The 20,529-nt window shown below is 37.7% G+C and overlaps 1 protein-coding gene across 4 annotated transcripts in view; it reads left to right on the plus strand.

Moving 5' to 3' along the window:
• Window positions 1-20,529, plus strand: part of LOC308341988 (suppression of tumorigenicity 18 protein) — a gene marked incomplete at both ends in the record, with an annotated part of 128,360 nt that overhangs the window by 94,797 nt on the left and 13,034 nt on the right. For all 4 annotated transcript variants that reach the window (XM_080802164.1, XM_080802166.1, XM_080802165.1 and 1 more), the window contains 6 exons: window positions 5,673-5,788; window positions 12,690-12,752; window positions 13,587-13,655; window positions 15,700-15,762; window positions 15,866-15,946; window positions 16,878-17,099. In XM_080802164.1, coding sequence (XP_080658290.1) covers window positions 5,673-5,788; window positions 12,690-12,752; window positions 13,587-13,655; window positions 15,700-15,762; window positions 15,866-15,946; window positions 16,878-17,099 — 614 coding nt within the window. The remainder of the gene's footprint in view (window positions 1-5,672; window positions 5,789-12,689; window positions 12,753-13,586; window positions 13,656-15,699; window positions 15,763-15,865; window positions 15,947-16,877; window positions 17,100-20,529) is intronic.

Raw genomic sequence — 20,529 nt, forward strand, 5'->3', positions numbered from 1 at the left:
GTTGCAGCATCAAATGGGACAAACTTCCCGCACATGTATGCTCAGTCTGGTAGGGACGTTGGCAGGTGAACAAATACAGTGACAAATGGAATAGCACTAGCAGGCACACAATGACGGGGTGGGGGGAGGAATGCCAACCCTATGTACAGTGGTCAGGGATGGGTTTCTGGGGGATCCCCCAGGATCTGAGGCAGGCTCTGTGTTACCACCACCCACACCATCACAAAGAAGTGGGAGGGGAATCCATACAACAGCACTTTCTGACTAGATTCTGCCATACAGTCTTACTCATTTTATTCTGCTTGGCTTTACAAAATCTGCTTCACGTATTTAGGGATGGTCTTCGTTAACCTATCACAATGCTATTTTAGAAGAACCATTTCTAAAAATAATGTGCGTTTGACTCTGATTATTATAAAACTAATACCTGCAAAGTATTAGTAGCTGGTTTACCTTAGGTGATGACCACAGATGGGCAAACACGTATTTCTTCCCTCCACCACATCCCCCCCTGCCATTTTGGACTTGTGCAAAAATAACAGAAGTTATGCTTAACTGCTGTTTATTTTTATGATCTGGAAATCTGTCAGTATTCACATGAACTGATCATTTTGCAAAACTGGTCTGAAATGGAGGTAAGGAAGTAGTGTAAGTTGTTGAGAAGCACAATCACGATGAGATCAAGATTGTTTCCAATCCTTCTCTGTAGAAGCCAGGTTTAGAGAAAGGGAATACCCTCTCATTCATAAAACTGCTTCATCCTCAGCTAGTCTAATAGTCGACGGGATCATGGCATATCCCAGCACATTCCACTCTACACCACCAAAAGGAACCTAATCCTAGTTAGAAGATCTGTTGATGTGGGTTCAGTAAAAGTCTCATGTCACATGAAGGACTGTATTTACAAAGTAAGCATAACTGCTCCTATTCTCAGATGAATCCCACTAGGATAAAACCCACCTTGTTTGGGAGATCTCAGTGTCATGTGCTTAGACTTAGACTTTCTGTCCCCACCCTATGACTGCCATAAATGGACCATGGTCAAAAATCACCAGAAAGGGGCGCCTGGGTGGCTCAGTGGGTTAAAGCCTCTGCTTTCGGCTCAGGTCATGATCTCAGGGTCCTGGGATTGAGCCCTGCATCGGGCTCTCTGCTCAGCGGGGAGCCTGCTTCCCTTCCTCTCTCTCTCTGCCTGCCTCTCTCCCTACTTGTGATCTCTGTCAAATAAATAAAATCTTAAAAAAAAAAAAATCACCAGAAATCTTCCTTCCAAAGTCAGGCATACTGATTCAGTCCTGAGTGGTAATGAAGCAAATTTGTGTTAAGTGGGTTCTTGTTTTCATTTAAGGTCTCTTATATTGTTTTATCTTGGTTATAATTTTTGGTCTCACAACAATGAAAAAAATGTACTCATATTCTGAGACCCTCCTCCCATTTGGAGGTCTAGTAAGTACCTCAAGAACCTCCTTGGCTATACCTCTTACCACTTAGATAGCCAGAAAATGAGGTCTCATAACAAATAGCTTCTTTATTTCCAATCTCATTTTTTTTTTGCATAATTCCAAAAAACATCTGGATTCATCTTAGCAGCTTCATAAATTCAACTGGAGTATGTTCTTATTCTAATGCTTATATATCTGTGACAGTGTTTTATTTCCCGGCAAATTCCTGGGAAAAATGGATTTGGTTAGATTAGATTTCTGCTCTTTTCAGAATGGCTTACTTACTTCAGGTCTGACAGTACAGACTTTTCCTGCTACAACCTAAGCATTCTGAAATCTGGAATGGAGAGTGTGGAGATTCGATGTCACTAAGAATGACAAAAGAGGACTTTGAAGATGCTAAGTGAGTTCCTAGAGTCAAGGTGCTTGCCCTAGGTTTGAGTTGACAAATTGTTTTGTTGTTGTTGTTTTGTTTGTTTGTTTTTAGAGAGAGTACGCCTGTTCCAGCTTTGGGGGAGGGGCAGAGGGAAAGGGAAAGAGAATCTTAAGCAGGCTCCACTCCCAGCATAGAGCCCCATGCAGGGCTTGATCTCAGTACCTTGAGATCACAACCTGAACCTAGATCAAGAGTCCCACGATTAAACAACTGAGCCATTCAGGCACCCTGACCAAATATTTTTTAAGCTTAATTTTTGTATCACGGTGATCTGACCATGAATGACTCATTGCTTGGGGAAACTCTACCTGATGGGGATGCCCTCACACAAAAGTGCTTCTGCAGCACTGTAACTCCCTAAGATAGCTCCTTACCCCTCCTTCTTTGTGCCTTTGTCTGTGGTGAGCTAATCTATAAATAGACAGTATTTATCACACTGTTCTGAATCTTATAAATGAGAACTGCGATACTTGATAGTTACCATTTTGAAAAAATAGATTGTATTCAACGTCCTTGTTGTGAAGGTAGCAGAGGGACACTGAGTTCCGTAAGAAGAAAGATAAGGGGTCTTTACACATGGTGTCTCATGATCCTAACAGTCATGAAAAGCAGGATTATTGTCCAAGTTTTGGAGGAGGAAATTGAGGCTCAAGGAGGTTGTTAGTTTTGGGTCCTACAGAAATTAAGAAATGGGCTTGGGCGGAAGCCCCAGTGAAGAACGGGAGAAGGGAGAGAATGGAGAGAAGGAAAAGATCAAACAGCATCAAAAAGTGGCGACCACAAGGGAATATTGAGGACGATTAGAAAGAGAAGGAAGAAGAAATGGTGCTTGGCGAGGCGTGGGGGACCCAACAATGCTCCCAGGGAAGCAGGACCAAACCTCCCTTGACCGTGATCTACAGGACATAACCACACAAGCTAATCACAGGAAGTGGCCCGTGCCTGTTTTTTCCAATGAGCCCACTTGGATGCTGCACTCGGCCCAAGCAATATACCGTGAATATCTGTAGGCTGGGTGGTAGTCAGCTCCTGATCTGACACCCTGTCCTTCCCACGGGCACCTCCATCCTCACCCCACACGACACTCACACGCGTACACACACACACACACAACCAGAAATGGAGCGATTATTTCTAATTCATTGTTATCTAGTTCATATGCACAACAGTTGCTTAATTTTGGTGGTAATTTTCAGAAAATATTGTCTGTCTCTCTCAGTGAAATAGCCTGTCCAGATGCCCTCTAAAAAAAAAAAAAATCCTGAATCTGGAAAAAACTCAAAAAATCTCGAAAGGAAAGTACTGAGAAATAACTAGGGCTGTCAGTTCCATTCAACTGTCAGTTCTCCAAAGATTTCAGGGCTTAAAATGTTAAAAGTGCCAGATGCTATTATCTGTTATTCATGTTACCATTATGTTCTGGTCTTTACTGAAATCAATATAAACTTCCATCTGTACATTAAAAGAATTTCATTGCATCCGTATACTTTCCAAACACAACATATATATGCCAAATTCTTTCTTACATAGCCACAAGATAAAATTATTATTTTTTAAATTATATTTTTAAATTTGAAAAAAATTCTTCCAAATGACATTGGCTTACTTTTTACTGGGTGTTATTTAAAAATTTATCTAATGTACAGTGATAGTGTAACAAAATAAGAATTCTTTCAGTGATGGTCACCTGTATTTTAGTACATATGCTCTCTGCAGGTTTCTTGGGGTAGGATGCTCAGCAAAGAAAAGGGAAAAAGACAATTATTTCATAATGTAATTGCATGAATATGAGTCCATAGTTTTTATAAGAACCCACAAAATATGTAAAAGCTCATATCAGGTGAAATTATCCTTTTAAAACATTACCACATGTTACTATACCAAATTAAATACCATATATTTTGTAAGCATTATTTTTATATATGTTTTAGTTACATTAATAACTTAAATTTTCATAATTATTGATTTCTTTCAACATCCCTTATTCCCTTATCTTCCATTATGTATAGATTTAGCAGTCAAATGATAGCTGATAAACTTTATATGTTCATCTATAAATGTACATGCCTTTAAGAATATTTTGTTCTTAATTTTATCATAAAGAAAATAATAAAAAGCTCTTTTTCACTGTATGCTATTAAAAAAAAAAAATCAGCATCCTAAACAGAAAAACAAAGGCTGTTCCACACTGAGACAATATTGAATTTAGCATTTGTATCTACTTTCAAAAAGCCAAGACATTTATAAATTGTAGTGGAAAACACTACCTGGGTGAAATCCAGATAACACCAAATGGAATAGATAGTGGCATTATCAGGTTTAAGGTCTTCAAATTAGGAATTACTTCATGTTAGGTATTTGTACTATAAAACTTGAAAAGGAGAAGGACCATCCATTTTGCTATAGATTCCATGGAAGTAGCATCAAAGTGGCACTCCCCTTTGTACCTTAAAGGGTCACTATAATCAAGCACCCATGTCTCCTTATTTTCAAGTGGTGTACTATTATCTCCTAATATTTTCAAACATATACCAATTAAAAAAAAACTTAGAATATAAATAATATGAAGAAAGAAATTGTACCAAACCAGGCTTTATTAATTTGGCCTCAAGAGTCACTTGAGATAGTTTACCAATGTATTTACCACTGAATGGTTTTGTGGAAAAACCATTGCTACCCAAGTAATTAGTGAAAAAAATTATACTTGCCTTTATGACTGAGATCAAGATGCAGAATTTTTCCTTGATGAAGAAAACCCAGATATTTTGCTTTTCCATGATTTTGAGTGCAGACTCAGGATTATTAAAATTGTATTTTGCCATCACATTTTTATATCCATTTAATTTAAATGAGACTTACCTTGAATAATTCAAAATAGTTTTCTCATTTTAAAGAGATCGGTACTTTTGAGAATCAGAAATTCTCTGTTAGTTAATCTGATTTTAATATTAAATGCAGGAAGTATTATATAGTTACTGGATATAAGTTTAAGATTTAAGTAAGCTAATTATATAACTGAGGAAAACCATCATCAGTCTTCTGTAAGATATTAGATGGTAAATAAATTTTTTGAAAGCATTACTAAATCTTCCTTACAAAAATCAAGATCAGTATTAAGCTTAAAAGAAGACCACAAAAATTAGTGATAATCCAGCAAAACATTCCATCTAATGACTAAAGCATTATAAGATATCAACTTATCAAAAGAGGTAACTTAAGAAAAATAGGAAGTAATGTGATAATAAAAGCAATTATCCAAAAAAATTCAATGGCTAAATATTGTGGGCAACTTATTACATATTTAAACAAACAATTTAAATCTTAATTATTTGTATATTAAGAGGGACACTTTGTTAACCTAAATTGACATCCTTTTTTGTTAAAAATTTGTGGTTTATTTTTGCAAAATTTCTTTAGTTTTACCAATGATTGTTCTGTATATAAAGAACTATTCCCATTTTATCTAGGAAACATTCATTGTACAATAAAATCTGAAACATATTAGTTATATAGCTCAAGAAATGCCTCTGTAGTTGTATTTGCCAAAATGTGAACTTCTAAAGGTATCCCCCATGAATTGTAATTTTTTATTCTTCATCAAGAACAGAGGTCCATAATAATCAGGATATATCCTTATAGTTATTACCTTATTAATTTTGTGTACAAATCCTATGAAGAATTGCAGCTAAGTTGTTAAGTTAAAATTCAATTTCTACCCTGATGACTTCAAATACAGTTGTCTATCCAGGGTGCCCTAATGCCTTGTGTTCTTCTGTATTTTTTTTTTCTTCCAGAAAGACCCAGTGAGCTCTCTAGAAAGTTTAGAGGAAAAAAAGTTTCCTGGAGAGGCCTCCATACCAAGCCCTAAACCCAAGCTTCATGCAAGAGATCTCAAAAAAGAACTAATCACGTAAGCGATCTTCAGTGGCGTGTTCTGTGAGATTCTAGAATTAGAGGACTCAGGTTCAAAATTCTGAGTAATAAAATCCTGGTTTATATAGTTGACTTTAGGAATGTTTTAGGGCAATTTAGCCAGTCAATAGTTAAATGTTCAATACATACTTATTTTTGCTTAGAACTAAAAGGATTATGGGTAGTATAAAAAATGTATACATGACGTGATTTCATGCTGAGATGATTGAAAAAACAAAAACAGTATAAAACAATTAGAGATGTTTATGTGTTTTGTTTTGTTTTGATTTGTTTTGATTTGTTTGGCTGATCAGAACCTTTCGTTGGCGCTCTGCTCCACTTGAGTCAGGCTGAACTCAGCATCTCCGTAGTACCATTTACTAGTCTCATGGCCTTAGACAGTTTTTAAACTCATTTAAACTCATTGAACCTCCAGTTTCTTAAAGCAGGGCTGTCAACAATCATCTCATGAAATTGTGAAAATCTAGGGAAACTGTAAGAATATACAAAATGCCAAGTGGATAGTGTGTTTTCGTTGTATGATAATTATTACAGCTTGTAGCATGAGACCCCTAAGATGTGGAATCCTAAGCAGAATTACTGCATTTTGCTCACTAAGGGCATAAACATTTTTTTTTAATGGGGAAGTACATTAATTCATGTCTCTACTGAAAATTTTTTGAGAAATTAATCACATTTAATTAGGATTTAAATAATCATTACATTGAAATTTTTAAAAATAGGACATGTGTTTGAGGTACAGGTGGGAGCCTTTTTCTTTCTGATTCTGCAATAAATATAAAGTCCCTAAAGTGTGTCACCAAGTTAATGTTTCTTTCCTTAACATAATTATAGTATCGTTAGCATACGGATCATACAAAAAACTACTACCCATAGGTCTAACCTGTCTCACAGCCTCATAGATTCTCCTTGAAAGCAGAGGCCAGCTTTTTCTTTTTGGAGTGGAATTTTTCCATTTAATTTTGTGATTCTGTTAAAAATCATTTAACATTTCTCACAATGATGAGTTCAGTGATACTATAAAGTCAGTTGTGATGATGGAGTGGAGGATCCAGAGTCCGTTCTTGAGGAGTCACCCCTTTTTAGGACGAGTTGTGTCTAGCTATTCCTTCTGTGACGGTGGAACAATTGTTAATTTATTCAGTAACTATTTTTTGCACGCCTGCTATGTTGTAGGCATATGTCATATTTGAAGTGAACTCTGCCCTTCCAGAAAGTGCCTTTTGAAGGAAATGAACAGGATGTAGGAATAGAGAATGTTGTTTCTGGGTCAGGTGAATGAGTTGAAGAAATGTTTATGTTTTGATCAGAAGGCCATAATCTGACACCTACTGACCCCAGAAGATCCAAGTCAGTGTTTCAGGGCGTCTATGAACCTCATAACACTTAATGCAAATGATTATTTGGGTAAGGGAGTTTATGATTTTCATCTCCTTCTCAAAGGATTCTGTGACTCAGAGAGTTTAAAGACTAGGGCACCTGATGGCAGTAAGTATTAATTAAGACGGCAGCAGAGGCGGGAGCAGGAACAAAGCTTCAGGGATCTGAGCTCTGAGCCCTGAGCTGAGTTCTGAGGACAGCCAGACCTGGACAGACAGAGAGTGCAGGCATGGACTTAAGCAGGACTGGGCCCTGTGAAGAGTGCCTGGCTGCAAGTTTGCAAGAGCAAGCCACGAGAGTTTAAACAGGGAAGTGAATTAATGGTGTAGTGCTTTAGGAAGAACGGCATGCAAAATTATTCTGAAGCTGAAAGGTCATCTAAAACCCTGATGTGAAAAGAAATAAAATAAAACCCTGATACAGAGATTCAGACATGAGATCACGAGGCCAGAGAAAGTATAGAAAGAAAGGGATAGAGTGTTCTTGAAGCCTTGAGGACACACATGCTGCTGGCCCCTGACAGGGCAAAAAGGAAGCCCACAAAGAACACAGAAATGAGTCCCTTTACAAACACAGGAGGATGACTAAGGAAAATGATTGCCATGGGAGCAAAAAGCTAAAACAATTCCCAAATTGGGCATTTAGTATTATTGATTTGCCCTATAAGTTCAAAGAAGTTAAGAAAATGTGGATAAATCTTTGAGAAATGGGTCTTACAAAGCAATGGAGGCAGGGAAGAGGGCATGAGATGGGGAAATTCAGAGAAATGTGTGTGTGCTGGGACAGCACAGGTGTTGCCACCAAATTATTGCAGGGATAAGAACAAAGATTGTACACTGAGCCCAGCTCCCACAATTCCCCCCTCCTTTTTTTTTTTTTAAAACCTTGAAGAACTGTGATTGTGGGTCATTAGAATTTAGAGTGTGATTCACACAAATTCCTTGAGGATATAACTTGGCCTGGGCATTGTCTGGACGGCAGGCACTCCTAAGTTTTTTCTCTACTTTACCGGGCAGGGGAGTAGAGATCCCAGAATAGATGGTAAGTGAGGGGGAGAGGTGGGAAGTGTTTCAAGCAAACACAAGGCAGGATCTGTTGTTTTTTCTACACTTACGTCCTTAGCAGGCAGTATAGTCCTGGCTGGGTTATATATCACATGAGGGAGTGAGGGAGTGAGTGACGTGCAGGAAAATAATTTTTGTGTGTAAATGGTGAAATATTAAAGTGTATTCATACACAAATATATTCAAAGCTGCCAATTAATGAGAGTTTCTAGCAAAAAGTAATCCTTCCACTTAGTCACCAACATCTTATGATCTCTTCTGAATCTCTTCTGATTCTGAATCATTTTCTTCTGAATCAGTATGAAAGTATGTTTCAATTTTTCTAATAAAAAAAAATAAAAACCATCTCTTGACTTGGCTTTCACCTTGATCCCCGGTCTCTTCTTCCTTTCACGGCTAACCTCCTCAAGAAAGTGGGACTCTGTTTCTCTCCTAAATTTCTCCCAGATAGGCTTGTGTTCTCATCATTCCATCAAAACCTGCAGGGAACCCATCTGTATGTGGTTTCTTGTTCCTCTTGACCTGCTTGATGTGGCTGCAGGATTTGACAGAGCTGATCACTTCCTCCTCTATCTTCTTCACCTGGCTCCTAGTGTACCACACCTCGGAACAGTTTCCCACCTCATCTGTTACTCCTGCTTACATTCCTGTGAAGCCTTCCAAAGATGGAATGTCTCAGAGTTCAGTCCCAGAACCCCTTCTCTCCTCTGTCTACACTCAGTCCTCTAGGTTCTCGGTGTTAGAACTATCTCCACTCTGAGGACTTCCAGGGTTGCATTACCTCAGGACCCATTTCCAATGGCCCATGGGGAACGAGCTCTCCCCTCCCCACAGGACCTGCCCCTCCCTCTCTACCCGCCACCTCTTCTCTTGCTTTTTCCATAAGGCTTCAGGGCCTCATTGTTGCTACTCCCTCTGCCGCAGATGTTTGCAGGGTGCCATAGGTCCTCACCCTCCCTCAGCTCATCCCTCAAATGTCACTTACCTGAGGGGTCTTTCTGGCACTATGGCCCCCCACCCCCAGCCCTGATGTTCCTACTCCCTTTATCTGGAACTCCTGTTGTCCTTCAGTGTTTATCACCTTCTAATGCACTCATACATTTTGCTTGCCTGCGTTCTCTCTTGTCTGCCTCCCCAACTAGAGCAGAGGGCTCCGGAGGACAAGGGTATTCTTCTTTCACTGCTTTTGTTCTCTCCTACATCCACGTCATTGCTACGTAATATTTACTGCAGTACCTCTTCTCTCCCCAACTCTGCAAACAGTGAATTGGGAGCAGGAGATACATCTCAAATGCTGTTACAGGCCTTACACATAGAAAGTATTCAATGAAATTATTCGTAGTGCAACACTGTTATATTGTGTTGATATGTGACTGATTTTTAAATGATCTTAGACGGCATTCTTTCTGGATTTCGCAGGCAAACATTACTGGCTCAAATATTATCTTTTCTTATAGGAGTTTAATGTTCACCTAGAGCTTGGTGGTTGGAGCAATGTGGTGATGTACTACCAACCACACTAGAGCTTCAGTGTCACTGAACATTGTTTCTTCCCACAGGTGACTTGGGGTCAGCCACATACTTACTCCCTTGTGGAGCTATCATTTAAGTTTTTAAAATCTTTGTATGGATTTTGTTTCTTCATATTACTTTGAATATCTTAAAAAATGCAAATTTTCATCCTTTGAAGGTAGATTTTTGGAAATTGTGAGAGTCATTCCAAACTAAATGTAGTGTAAAAGATTGATAATTAACCTGCATTACCAATTTAAACAGAAAAATGAAGTGAGATTATTTTTTAATGTGCACTTCTCACTGGGACAAAGCAAATACAAAAGAGGAAGGGTTCTAAAAACATTGTGAACAGTTTTTGAAATAAAATCTAATCATGAATTCTTAGGAAATTATAGAGACCTCATGATTCTCTCCTCATTTTCATCCCCAGACAGATGAACATATCAGTAGATACTGCTGATCTTTATGGACCTGTGTTATACACTGGTTTTGTAAAAGTCTTACTATAGTTTCATCCTTTTTCAAAAATTATGCTTTGCCTTATGTTTCTAACAGATAAATGTACTTTAATTGATTACAAAGTGGGATTTTTTAATGTCAGTTATTAAAATAAATTGTCTTAGAGTTTGAGGGCCACTTACTGAAGGAACTAGATCGTTTCTCTAAGTGTTAATACTTTCTTTTTTTTTTTTTTAAGATTTTTAAACTTTGTTTGAGAAAGAAAGCATGAGCAGAAAGGGGAGCAGAGAGGGGGAAGCAGACTTCCCCCTGAGCAGGGAGCCTGCCGCAAGGCTTAATCCCAGGACCCTGAGATCCCAGGACCCTGAGATCATCACCTAAGCCGAAGGCAGACGCTTAACCTACAAAGCCACCCAGGCACCACTCTAAGTGTTAATACTTTCACTTGAAAACTTGCCCAGAATGTTTCACTCAACTGGTATGGGCACATGTTATTGGATAAGATTTTTCACTGACAATTTGTAATTTAAGCCAACTATCAGAATCTGAAACAAAAGCTTTTCCCACAACAACGCCATCTCCAGTCCTTTTGCTATTCCTAGACCTTTTTATACCACCAAACTTAAAAATAAATAAATAAATAATAATTAGCAGCAGATCAAATGCATACTTTATTATCTTATTCCCTAATTAATTTATAGCTGACTGGTTTAAAACTCATTGGCAATTTTTGCCTCTCCTGGCAGTATTAACAGAAGTAATTAAAAAATAGAAATAAAATTTAAAAATAAAATAAAATAAATGCAGTGCTGTTCTTGCACACTAGATGGCCATGTATTTCTAAAGCGGGAATCCCCAGACAATTACAACACATCTCTCACACTCTGAATATTCCCGTTGGTCAGTGTTCAGAAAAGATTATTTCTCCATTTAGTGGGTGAATGGCACTTGTGAGATAACTGAGTTCAAATGTTAATAATTTTTCTTTTTTTCTTTTTTTCCCTTTCCTTGTTTACATGTATGTATAGCTTCCACATTTTCCTTTCTGATATCCCATCTAGGGAATGTGGTAGGGGAAGAGTTAGACAATTTAGCTTGGACTGAGCCCTTAAAATCAAACATCTCTCTGAGAGATGGAAATGTTCTAACTCTTATAGTTTCTTTAGGTTACCTGAAGATGACTAGAAAGTAGCTCATAGGGAAAACAAAAAACAAAAAACTAAGAACGTGACATTTCAGAAAATCTTGAATGTTGGCAATCTCTCCCTAAATGTCCCTTCAAAGGGGTAAACTCTGTGTTCTACACATATGGATAAGCATTCACTTTAGGCAGCATGTCAGAGAAAACCAGAAGCCTGAATGACGTAACTGATTTTTCCTCTGATTAACACTGCCACAAATAGCACTGAGTGGGCTGGGGTCAATCTGCTTACTCCAAATGAGTGACTTCGAGCAGCATCAGAGGAAAATAAATGACTGAGAAACCAACGAATCTATTAACTATGGAAGCAAATCCTCTTACATTATTTTTAAAACACACATAAGATACACAGAATGTGACCAGCTTCTGAGATACGATGAAGTACACCAATACAGACTCTGGTCTTTAGTAGATGGCTGGGAGAGCCGAGTGCTTTGGTGGTTAATTAGCAATTGTCTGTGATGGTTTCAAGCTTTGGATAAAACTGATTCCAAGGTTTAATAACTAAACTTCTTATCGGTTTCTGTATTGTCAGCAGCTTTTCCATCTAAAATGTCAATTTACCTTCCAGGATATGTAGTATCTTCAAAGATATTCTTTTTCAGGCAGTTTCTATAATGTATATGAAGTTGCTATGATGACCTTCTCTTAAAAACTCAAAAAATCCTTGGGGCACCTGAGTCACTCAGTTGGTTAAGCAGCCCTCTCTTGGTCTCAGTGCAGGTCTTGATCTCAGGATCATGAGTTCAAGTCCCACATTGGGCTCCATGCTGGGCATTGGACTCCGCACCAGGCATGGAGTCTACTTAAAAAAAAAAAAAAAAAACAAAGACAAGAAAACCTCAGACTCACAAAAATTCTTTTCTGAAATCTGTTATATAATTGGTGCCAGTATTCCTAAGAGCCACTCTCTTTATAAAACGTGAATTTATAACATTTATCATTTCAAAGAAATAAAAACATCTTTGGTTGTTGACTCACAACATCACTAGGGCATATATTTCGGCATTGCTTTTCTACATGATTTGAGTCAAAGAATTAATGCGATGTTGAAAACGAATGCCTTCAGATCATGCCAGTATTCTTCTAGCTAGTCTTCTGCTTCCTAGATAACATAAATCCTTAGTTCACTAGCTCCTGTGTGTCCTGCATGGTGCTAACTGATCTTGAAAAGAGAACCTACCTCATAACCTATAGACAGAGCAAATGAATCTGTGAAAAGCACTTGACTTTAATACTATATTTTTTTATTGACTCAGCTGTCCGACACCAGGATGTGATGGAAGTGGCCATGTCACAGGAAACTATGCTTCCCATCGCAGGTACCTTACAACCTACAACATCTTATTCTAATGTGAATACTTATTCTCACCCATTCTAGGAAGATATTACCTGGATCCAGAATTGAAGAGTGATTTAATTGGGATTTGGGGTTTGTTTGTTTGTTTTTGTTTTGTTTTGTTTTGTTTTGTTTTTTGTTTTTTTCCCCCCGAAGTAAAGCTAAGTTAAATCTTCTGGCTTTTTATTTATATGGTATAGAAATCATGATTTTTGGTCAAAAATAGTTTTCTGATTTTATTGTGCAGATTATAAACCAAAAGCTAGAGTTTACATCAGGACTTTGGCTCTGTCTAGTTTTAGGACTCAAGTGAAACCAAGGTGAGATAGTAGAGTGACTTGGGTTGACCATTCACCTTGTGGAATGTGGCAGACTCAGCCCTGGGCAAATACCAGGTCACAAACAGTGCAAAAAAATCTGCATTTAATCTTTCCACTTACCTTCTTCATTGATGTTATTTGCCTTCCCTTTGGGCACCGGTTTAGACCTTTAGGCCACCACCCCTTAGTGTGCAATGGAAGTAAACTCCGAATCAGTAATTATTGCATTACAGAATTCTAGAGTTGGGGAGTCTCATTGGGTTAAAGCCCTTCATTTGATAAAATAGCAAACCTGAGTCTATGAGAAATAATTGAGGTGTCCATAAGCCCAGATCGGTTAGAGTAGCCAAGCCAGATTCAAGCCTTGTTGTATTTTTCCCAATCCCCGGTCACCAGTAAACTTAGCATATGTTCACAAACTCAAGATGCCATTTGAGTCGGATATGTATATGTCAGTGTTGTGTGTTTTGTTTTTGTTTTTTCTCATCCCTTTTTAGTGTTTCTGGATGTCCTTTAGCAGATAAGACTCTTAAATCCCTCATGGCTGCTAACTCTCAGGAGCTTAAGTAAGTATTGGAATCATGACCTCCTAGTTCTTCATCACTGTGTTAGGACTCCCCTCATTCAAGCCCGGTGTGGGTTTTCACTAACAAGTAGTAAGTCATGACTGAGTCAATTATAACCAATGCATTCTTTCACCACAAAGTCCAAATGACTAAAAACAACTCATTGTAATTTTACTTAGTTCATTTGCTTGCTTTGGGGATCTTTTTTCTTTTATAATATTTTTTACAGTAACAATAGATAGTTAAACATAATACTTTTTTCTGCTGATTTCAGAATTTATACACTAAATCAGACCTATGAAACTGTGGCAAAGCACTTTCACCATCCATTCCTAAGTAAACTACATAATATTTTACCTTATAGGAATTTTGAATCATATGCCTGTCTTTTAATTCTGGGACCTAGACACAATTTTGACTCATTTCAACCCAGGATCTCAAAACCACATATGTATATATTAACTTCTACTTACTGATTTTATTTTTCCTATTCTTCTCTTCTTTTATTCCAAATTTCTCACTTAATTTTTCTTCACATCATATTATATTACATATAGAATAATAAAGTTACAATCTACCTTACACCCTTTAAAATATAATAAGGCATACATTTAGAAAAGATAACCAATAACATTAAACAAAATTAATGAAACTCATTTGCAATAATAACATCTTAAGAAAAGTGAGTGTTACTAAGTCTAATGATAATACAGTATTTGTATAAGTAGTAGAAACAACATTTGGTGTCTAAATCACAAGTAAAATTTCAGATATTTTATTTTCTTAATATTTTGTTAATATGCCCTTTTTCTAACTTGTTTAAAATTCTTGTTTAAAATTACAAACAACAAATTTATGAAAGAAGATGTGACTGTGATATTAATCAGATCTAAAACTTGGGAATATTAGTACCAGAAATACTAAAGGGAACTAGGAAATACACTTTTCTCATATTCAATATGTAAAGAACAGTTGATTGTGTCAGTATAGATTCTGGAAATCATGCTAGACATTGCCATTTTTCTAGACTGAAATGTAAAAATGTTAGGTTGAGACATGACTGACAGATTGAAAAGAGAGGAGTGCCAGGCATTCATACTCAATTGAACTTACTTATCTTACTTACTCAGTATTTATTATTCAATCTTACTCAGTTGTTCTAAACTTGTACATTTCTGTACCTTAATAATAGCTATAGGTTCTCTTAGAGTCTCTAAACATTATTTCTAGAAAAAAATACTGAAAACATGTAGATTGAGTTCTACAACAATATTCAGTATTTACGTGTTTTAGGCAGCCATCTGATAAGTAACATCTTTAGGTTTTTTTCTATTAAAAACAAAAGACATTTATTGACCTCTTGTTTGGTTATTGAGTTTTTACTTTCAAGTGTATTTTGAAGCTGTTCCTACTCAGCATTCCAAGTGGAACTGGATTCCCCTTCCTCTTTTCCCCTTTTCATTCCAAATTTAGTGGTTGATTGTTGATAATAGCTATGGGTAGATTTTCCAAAAGGCCATTTAAGTTGGGCCATGAGGCAGAACAGACCAGGTGCAAACAACTTAGGTTCTTTGGCAATTGTATTAATGTGCCAAGTCTCTGGAGCTCATATATACCACTCCTGTTCATCTGAATTTAATGGATTATTGCAGTAGTGGATCAAATCAAACAAAATAAATTATGCACAGAAACAACTTGGAAAACTTTTTTGTTAAGCAAAGAAGAAAAACTTTGCATGATGTAGACAGAAGCCTGGCAGTAAGTTTTGGGCCAAATTGCAGGTTCCTTCCAAAATGAAGTTTAAAAAGAAGAAAAAAAGAAGGTAGGATAAAAGCTAATACACTGTCTGCTAAGCATCACCCAGGAGATACATATCTTAATATTTTCTTTAAAAACATTTTCTTAGCTAAAAATTCATTATATATAAGGAAAAAGAATCCCACACAAAGCAACTCATTGTGTTTAGTTCTATTTGAATGTGTCATGATCCCTCTGCCTCCACTACAACCATGCGGTTCTTGAACTCTGTTCCTGCGTTTTCCAGGTGTCCAACCCCGGGTTGTGATGGTTCAGGGCACGTGACTGGAAACTATGCTTCGCACAGAAGGTGAGATCAATTTTGTTTCTGAAGGAGGGCAGTCATAATGTCGACAGCAGTGGCCAGTGAGATCACCTGGTTTGGTTTTGTTCTTTGTTGTCCACATATTTAGTTTGTCCGGCTGCCCTCGTGCCAGGAAAGGTAGTGTCAAAATGACTCCTACAAAGGAAGAAAAAGAAGACCCTGAACTCAAGTGAGTGTGATTGTCAGTTGAGGCGCGGCCAGATGTAGTTTGTTGGTCAAATGGGCGGGATGTTGGTTGGGAGGCAACTAAGCTTTAATTGAGGTTGAGGGGTGGAGGCACCCTATTAAACTCAAGGACACTTGAAGCAGCCATCAGGGTGTTTAAAAACTTGAGCAAATTATCTTATGCCTAGCTATGTGTACACAGTTTTTTGATAATGCAAAAACAAACAAACAAACAAACAAAAGACAACAAAAAAAACCAACAATAACAAAAAAAAAACTAAGTCTATACTTTTTCCAGTTGCTTTAAAGAAAAAAAGCATGGTGGAAGTACGAGCAATGACAAATATGGCAGCATTTCCCTCAAAAGCTTTAATTTTGGTTAAGGTGAAATTTTATCTTAAATTTCTTGCTCTACAACATTTTTCAATGCATTATTAAGACATTTAAAAACCAACATTCCGGTGCTATGGGCAATGCGCTGCATAATGTAGGGCAAAGCGGTAAACATTTTATACCCGTGGTCTTTGGTTGGAGGCAGCATGGCAGAGCTTATGTGGTTGACTCTAGAGCTAAAAAGTGTGGGTGTGAACCTGACTCCACTTCTTGTAAAATGGGTGGCAACTTAACTAAGTTCTATCAGCCTTATTTTCTCCACCCAGAAAATGGAACAGTAACACTATATTCAGTGGGTTTGCAGTGAGGATCACGGGAGATAATGCATAAACCTTGCTTAGCTCAGCCCTGTGGACCACAATTTCTGGTAATACAGTGCTGTTTTGCTGGTTGTGGTGGCATTTTTAAAAACTCTTTAATTCCACCACTTGCCATCTGTACTATATGGAATTGCCATTGTCTTCTTACTCACCTACTTACATCGCTTTGTGTGGGTTACCTAGTGTCTCCCAGCTGGTAATGACTCTTCTGTGTCTCCCTAGATGTCCTGTGATAGGGTGTGACGGCCAAGGTCACATATCAGGTAAATACACGTCCCACCGCACAGCTTCTGGCTGTCCCCTGGCTGCCAAGAGACAGAAGGAGAATCCTCTCAATGGGGGCCCCCTCTCCTGGAAACTGAACAAACAAGAGCTACCACACTGTCCCTTGCCAGGCTGCAATGGGCTGGGCCATGTAAATAATGTTTTTGTCACCCACAGAAGGTAACATTTGTTTTCTGCCTTTTGTTGTGTTGTTGTTGTGGTGTGGTTGTGTTCAAATGGCTTTGGGTTGAGGGAAGAATCTCTCCTCGAGTTCATTAATCATAGCACTTTAGATGGTGCAGCGAGTCTTGCCAGAGAGGTGTTTGACTCCTTTGAAGAATGAAAAATGTTATATCCTCTGTTTCTGAAAACTTACTACACAGTTGTTAAGTGCTGTAGAAACTGCGTTTGTTTTTTGTATTCTCAAATTTGCTTATGCTGCTATTTTTTAATGGGTTAGTCTTTTAATGGTTCACTTCAATTTCAAGTGGTGATATTTACTCTATTATGTAGTGTAATTGTAAACTTTCTCTTTACATATTGATGTCCCTCCCTCTTGTGAACTGGTTCAGTTTCAGGCCAAATTGTAGTTATTTTGCTGCTGGGGAGATGTGACTCATCCCCAGCAGCCAGAAAGAGAATGACACAGTGACTACTAAGTATACGACAGGATGAGAGAGATTTAGAAAACCCTTTATAGTTTCACAATGACTTAATTCCTTTGTCACTGAGTGTCATGGATTTCAATGGAGCCCTTTGTCAGGAACACTGATCTTAGTCCAGCTTTTTGGTTCACATTCTACCTAAAGAAGAGGCGCTAGCAGATTCAGTACACACTTCTCCAATCAAGGAGGATCCTTCTAGTCTACTGGTCCCTGCGTGTGATGTGGATTTAAAAACCCAATGAAGCTTTAATGAGCCTTGATGCTTTGCTTGTGAGCAGTATGCAAACTGAGAAAAGCTGGGGCATTCTATATTTTATATGGTTTTAAAGGTACATATCAATGGTATCAGAAAATTAACCCTTCCAGGAATTGCTGTTTTAAGTGGATATACAGCCATATCTGCTTATTGAGAAAACCTACATTTTTTAAGTGGTTTATTTTTTTATTTTCAAATGCATGGCCATGTTCACAATAGCCCACATTGTTTTATTCTGAGTTTGAATCCTCATTTCATATTTGGGAGCGACAGTCACAAATCAAGTGTGCCTAATGGCATATTAACTGCACAGTAGCTTGACTTTCTTTTTTTTTTAACTTTTTTTTAATTTTTTTATTTTAATAAACATATAATGTATTTTTATCCCCAGGGATACAGGTCTGTGAATCGTCAGGTTTACACATTTCACAGCACTCATCATAGCCCAAGTAGCTTGACTTTCTTATCGTGGACTCAGTAATATCCATGTTAACACTGATAATGAAATGTTAATGCTGTACTATGACAGGCACATCCCTCAGTCAGCAACAACAGGATTGTCTTTAAAAATCATGAAGTTTTAATGATGACACTAAGGCTTGGTGAGGATAGGGAGCAACAGGGGCTCCCACTAGCAGTGGAAGAGTAATTGGTAGAGCCATTTCAGGAAGCAAAGTGCCTTTAAGGAGTCCAGCTGAAAAAGAGCAAATGGACGTACCTTGTAACCCAAATACCGAGCTGTTAGGGTGATGCCTCAGAGAGTCTCATGCACAACGGACCCCAGAGACATGTCTGAGAGTGTCTGTGGTAGCATTGCTCTGTGAAGTCCAAGCTGGGAACAACCCACGTACCCACAAAGTCAGGATGTGTCGGGGGGGGGGGTGCTGCCACATGGTGGTGACAATGAAGATGTGTTCTAAGTGGATTATAGAACACAACGCTGAGCAGAAAAATAATTGTTGAAGAATATGTGTGGCATGCTTCTGTTTCCAGAAAGTAAAAAACAAGTAGCAATATTGCATTTAAAAAGCTAGTGTATCATCAACCTACAATTCAAGGCAGTGGTTATGTCTGGAGACAGGAGAGGCAATTGTTGAAGGCATGGGGAGCTTCAAACATCTTCATGTTTGAAGGTAAAAGGTATTCACTTTGAGAGTATTCTTTAAACTGCAAATACACCCTATGTATCTAGGTACATATTACCTATTTCATAGTAAGAGAAAGAAAATTACGAGTTCAAAATTAGGCTTCTACATTAATGCCAAGATATTATTCTCTAGGAGAAAGAAAATAATTATGTGTTAAAACAAGTGAATAATTCAGACTTCACTGTTCTTCACTAGAGAGTTCTCTTGCTACTTGGAAGATTTAAGAGACTGAATTCACTTCGGGGTATTCTCTTTAAGGTGGAATGCTTCTCTTTACTATATATAGGATGTAATGAAATAATGTAATAAAGTGCCTAGCTTATAGCCTGGCACATAATGGTGTCTGACCCAGAGAATTTCCTTTCCCTTTCATAAAAATTATATTAACATATGTGTATATACACAGTAATTCATTAATAATTCATTAAAGTAGGAGTGACTTATGCTGAAATAGCATGATTTAACCTATGAGAGACTTTTATATATTCTGTATTTTGCCCCTCAAATCCCTGAGGTTGTTCTGTACTCTTTCCCATCCCTGACAATGGCGAACATCTATTCAGGGCACGCTCTGTTCCAGTAGAGAGCACTGTTCTAAGTACCTTAGGTGGTTTATTCCTTTAATCCTTTACAAAACCCTGTGAGCTACAGAAGTAGTACAATTACCCTCCACTGACAGAAGAGGACAAGCACAGGGAAGTTCAGGGATTGCCCTTGCACACAGCGTTAGCGCAGCAGAGCCCCTGTCGTGAACACTGTATCATCTCTATCCTTGGTGTTCAGGGGATCTTTCTGTGCGCCAGCCTCACAGTCTTTCCCCAGCCATTCTCTCTAAGGTGAGTTTTGTAATTTTTCTCACTCTAACATGCACCAAAACAGGAATAATTACAAAACTCACCTTACAGGATGGTTGAGAACAATTTGATCCATGCATTTACATCAGCATATTTACAGACTAATTATTTTAAAACCGTACTTTAAGTCTTGCATGGCAAACTTCTATTTTGAAAAACTGGCAGTTTGGGAAAACAAATGCTTTTATATAAAGACACACAGACACACACACACTCACACACACAAACACACACACATACACAAGATGGATGTTTGTAACTTCAGACTAGAACACTTATGACAATTAGACCTCATTGAGTCCTGTGCCATAACTGTCATTTTTTAGGGTTTTTTGAGTTTTTTTTAATGTAAACAGTGATGTCCATGTAAATTGTATCATCAGAAATATCACTTTAACAAGGCAGATGAAGATATGGTTTAAAATTGCCATGATATGTGATTAAATTGCAAATTGGTCAAAACCATAAAAGACATTTTTTCCTGCCTTTGCAATTCATAGCCCAAATCTTGACAGAGACACCCCAGTCAACCTCTATCTTTTCTTAAGCAGCAGTTTGAAGCCCCATGGAGGATGTGGCCATCCTCAAAAGGAAAAATTACTTTTTATAATTTTTTACCCCAATTTTTTTTTAATTTAAGATATGTTTTATACCCTGGAAGATGTAACTGCATTGGAAGATACAAAC

This window comes from Martes martes, assembly GCF_963455335.1.
Source record: "Martes martes genome assembly, chromosome: 4".
NCBI classification, from domain to species: Eukaryota; Metazoa; Chordata; class Mammalia; order Carnivora; family Mustelidae; genus Martes; species Martes martes.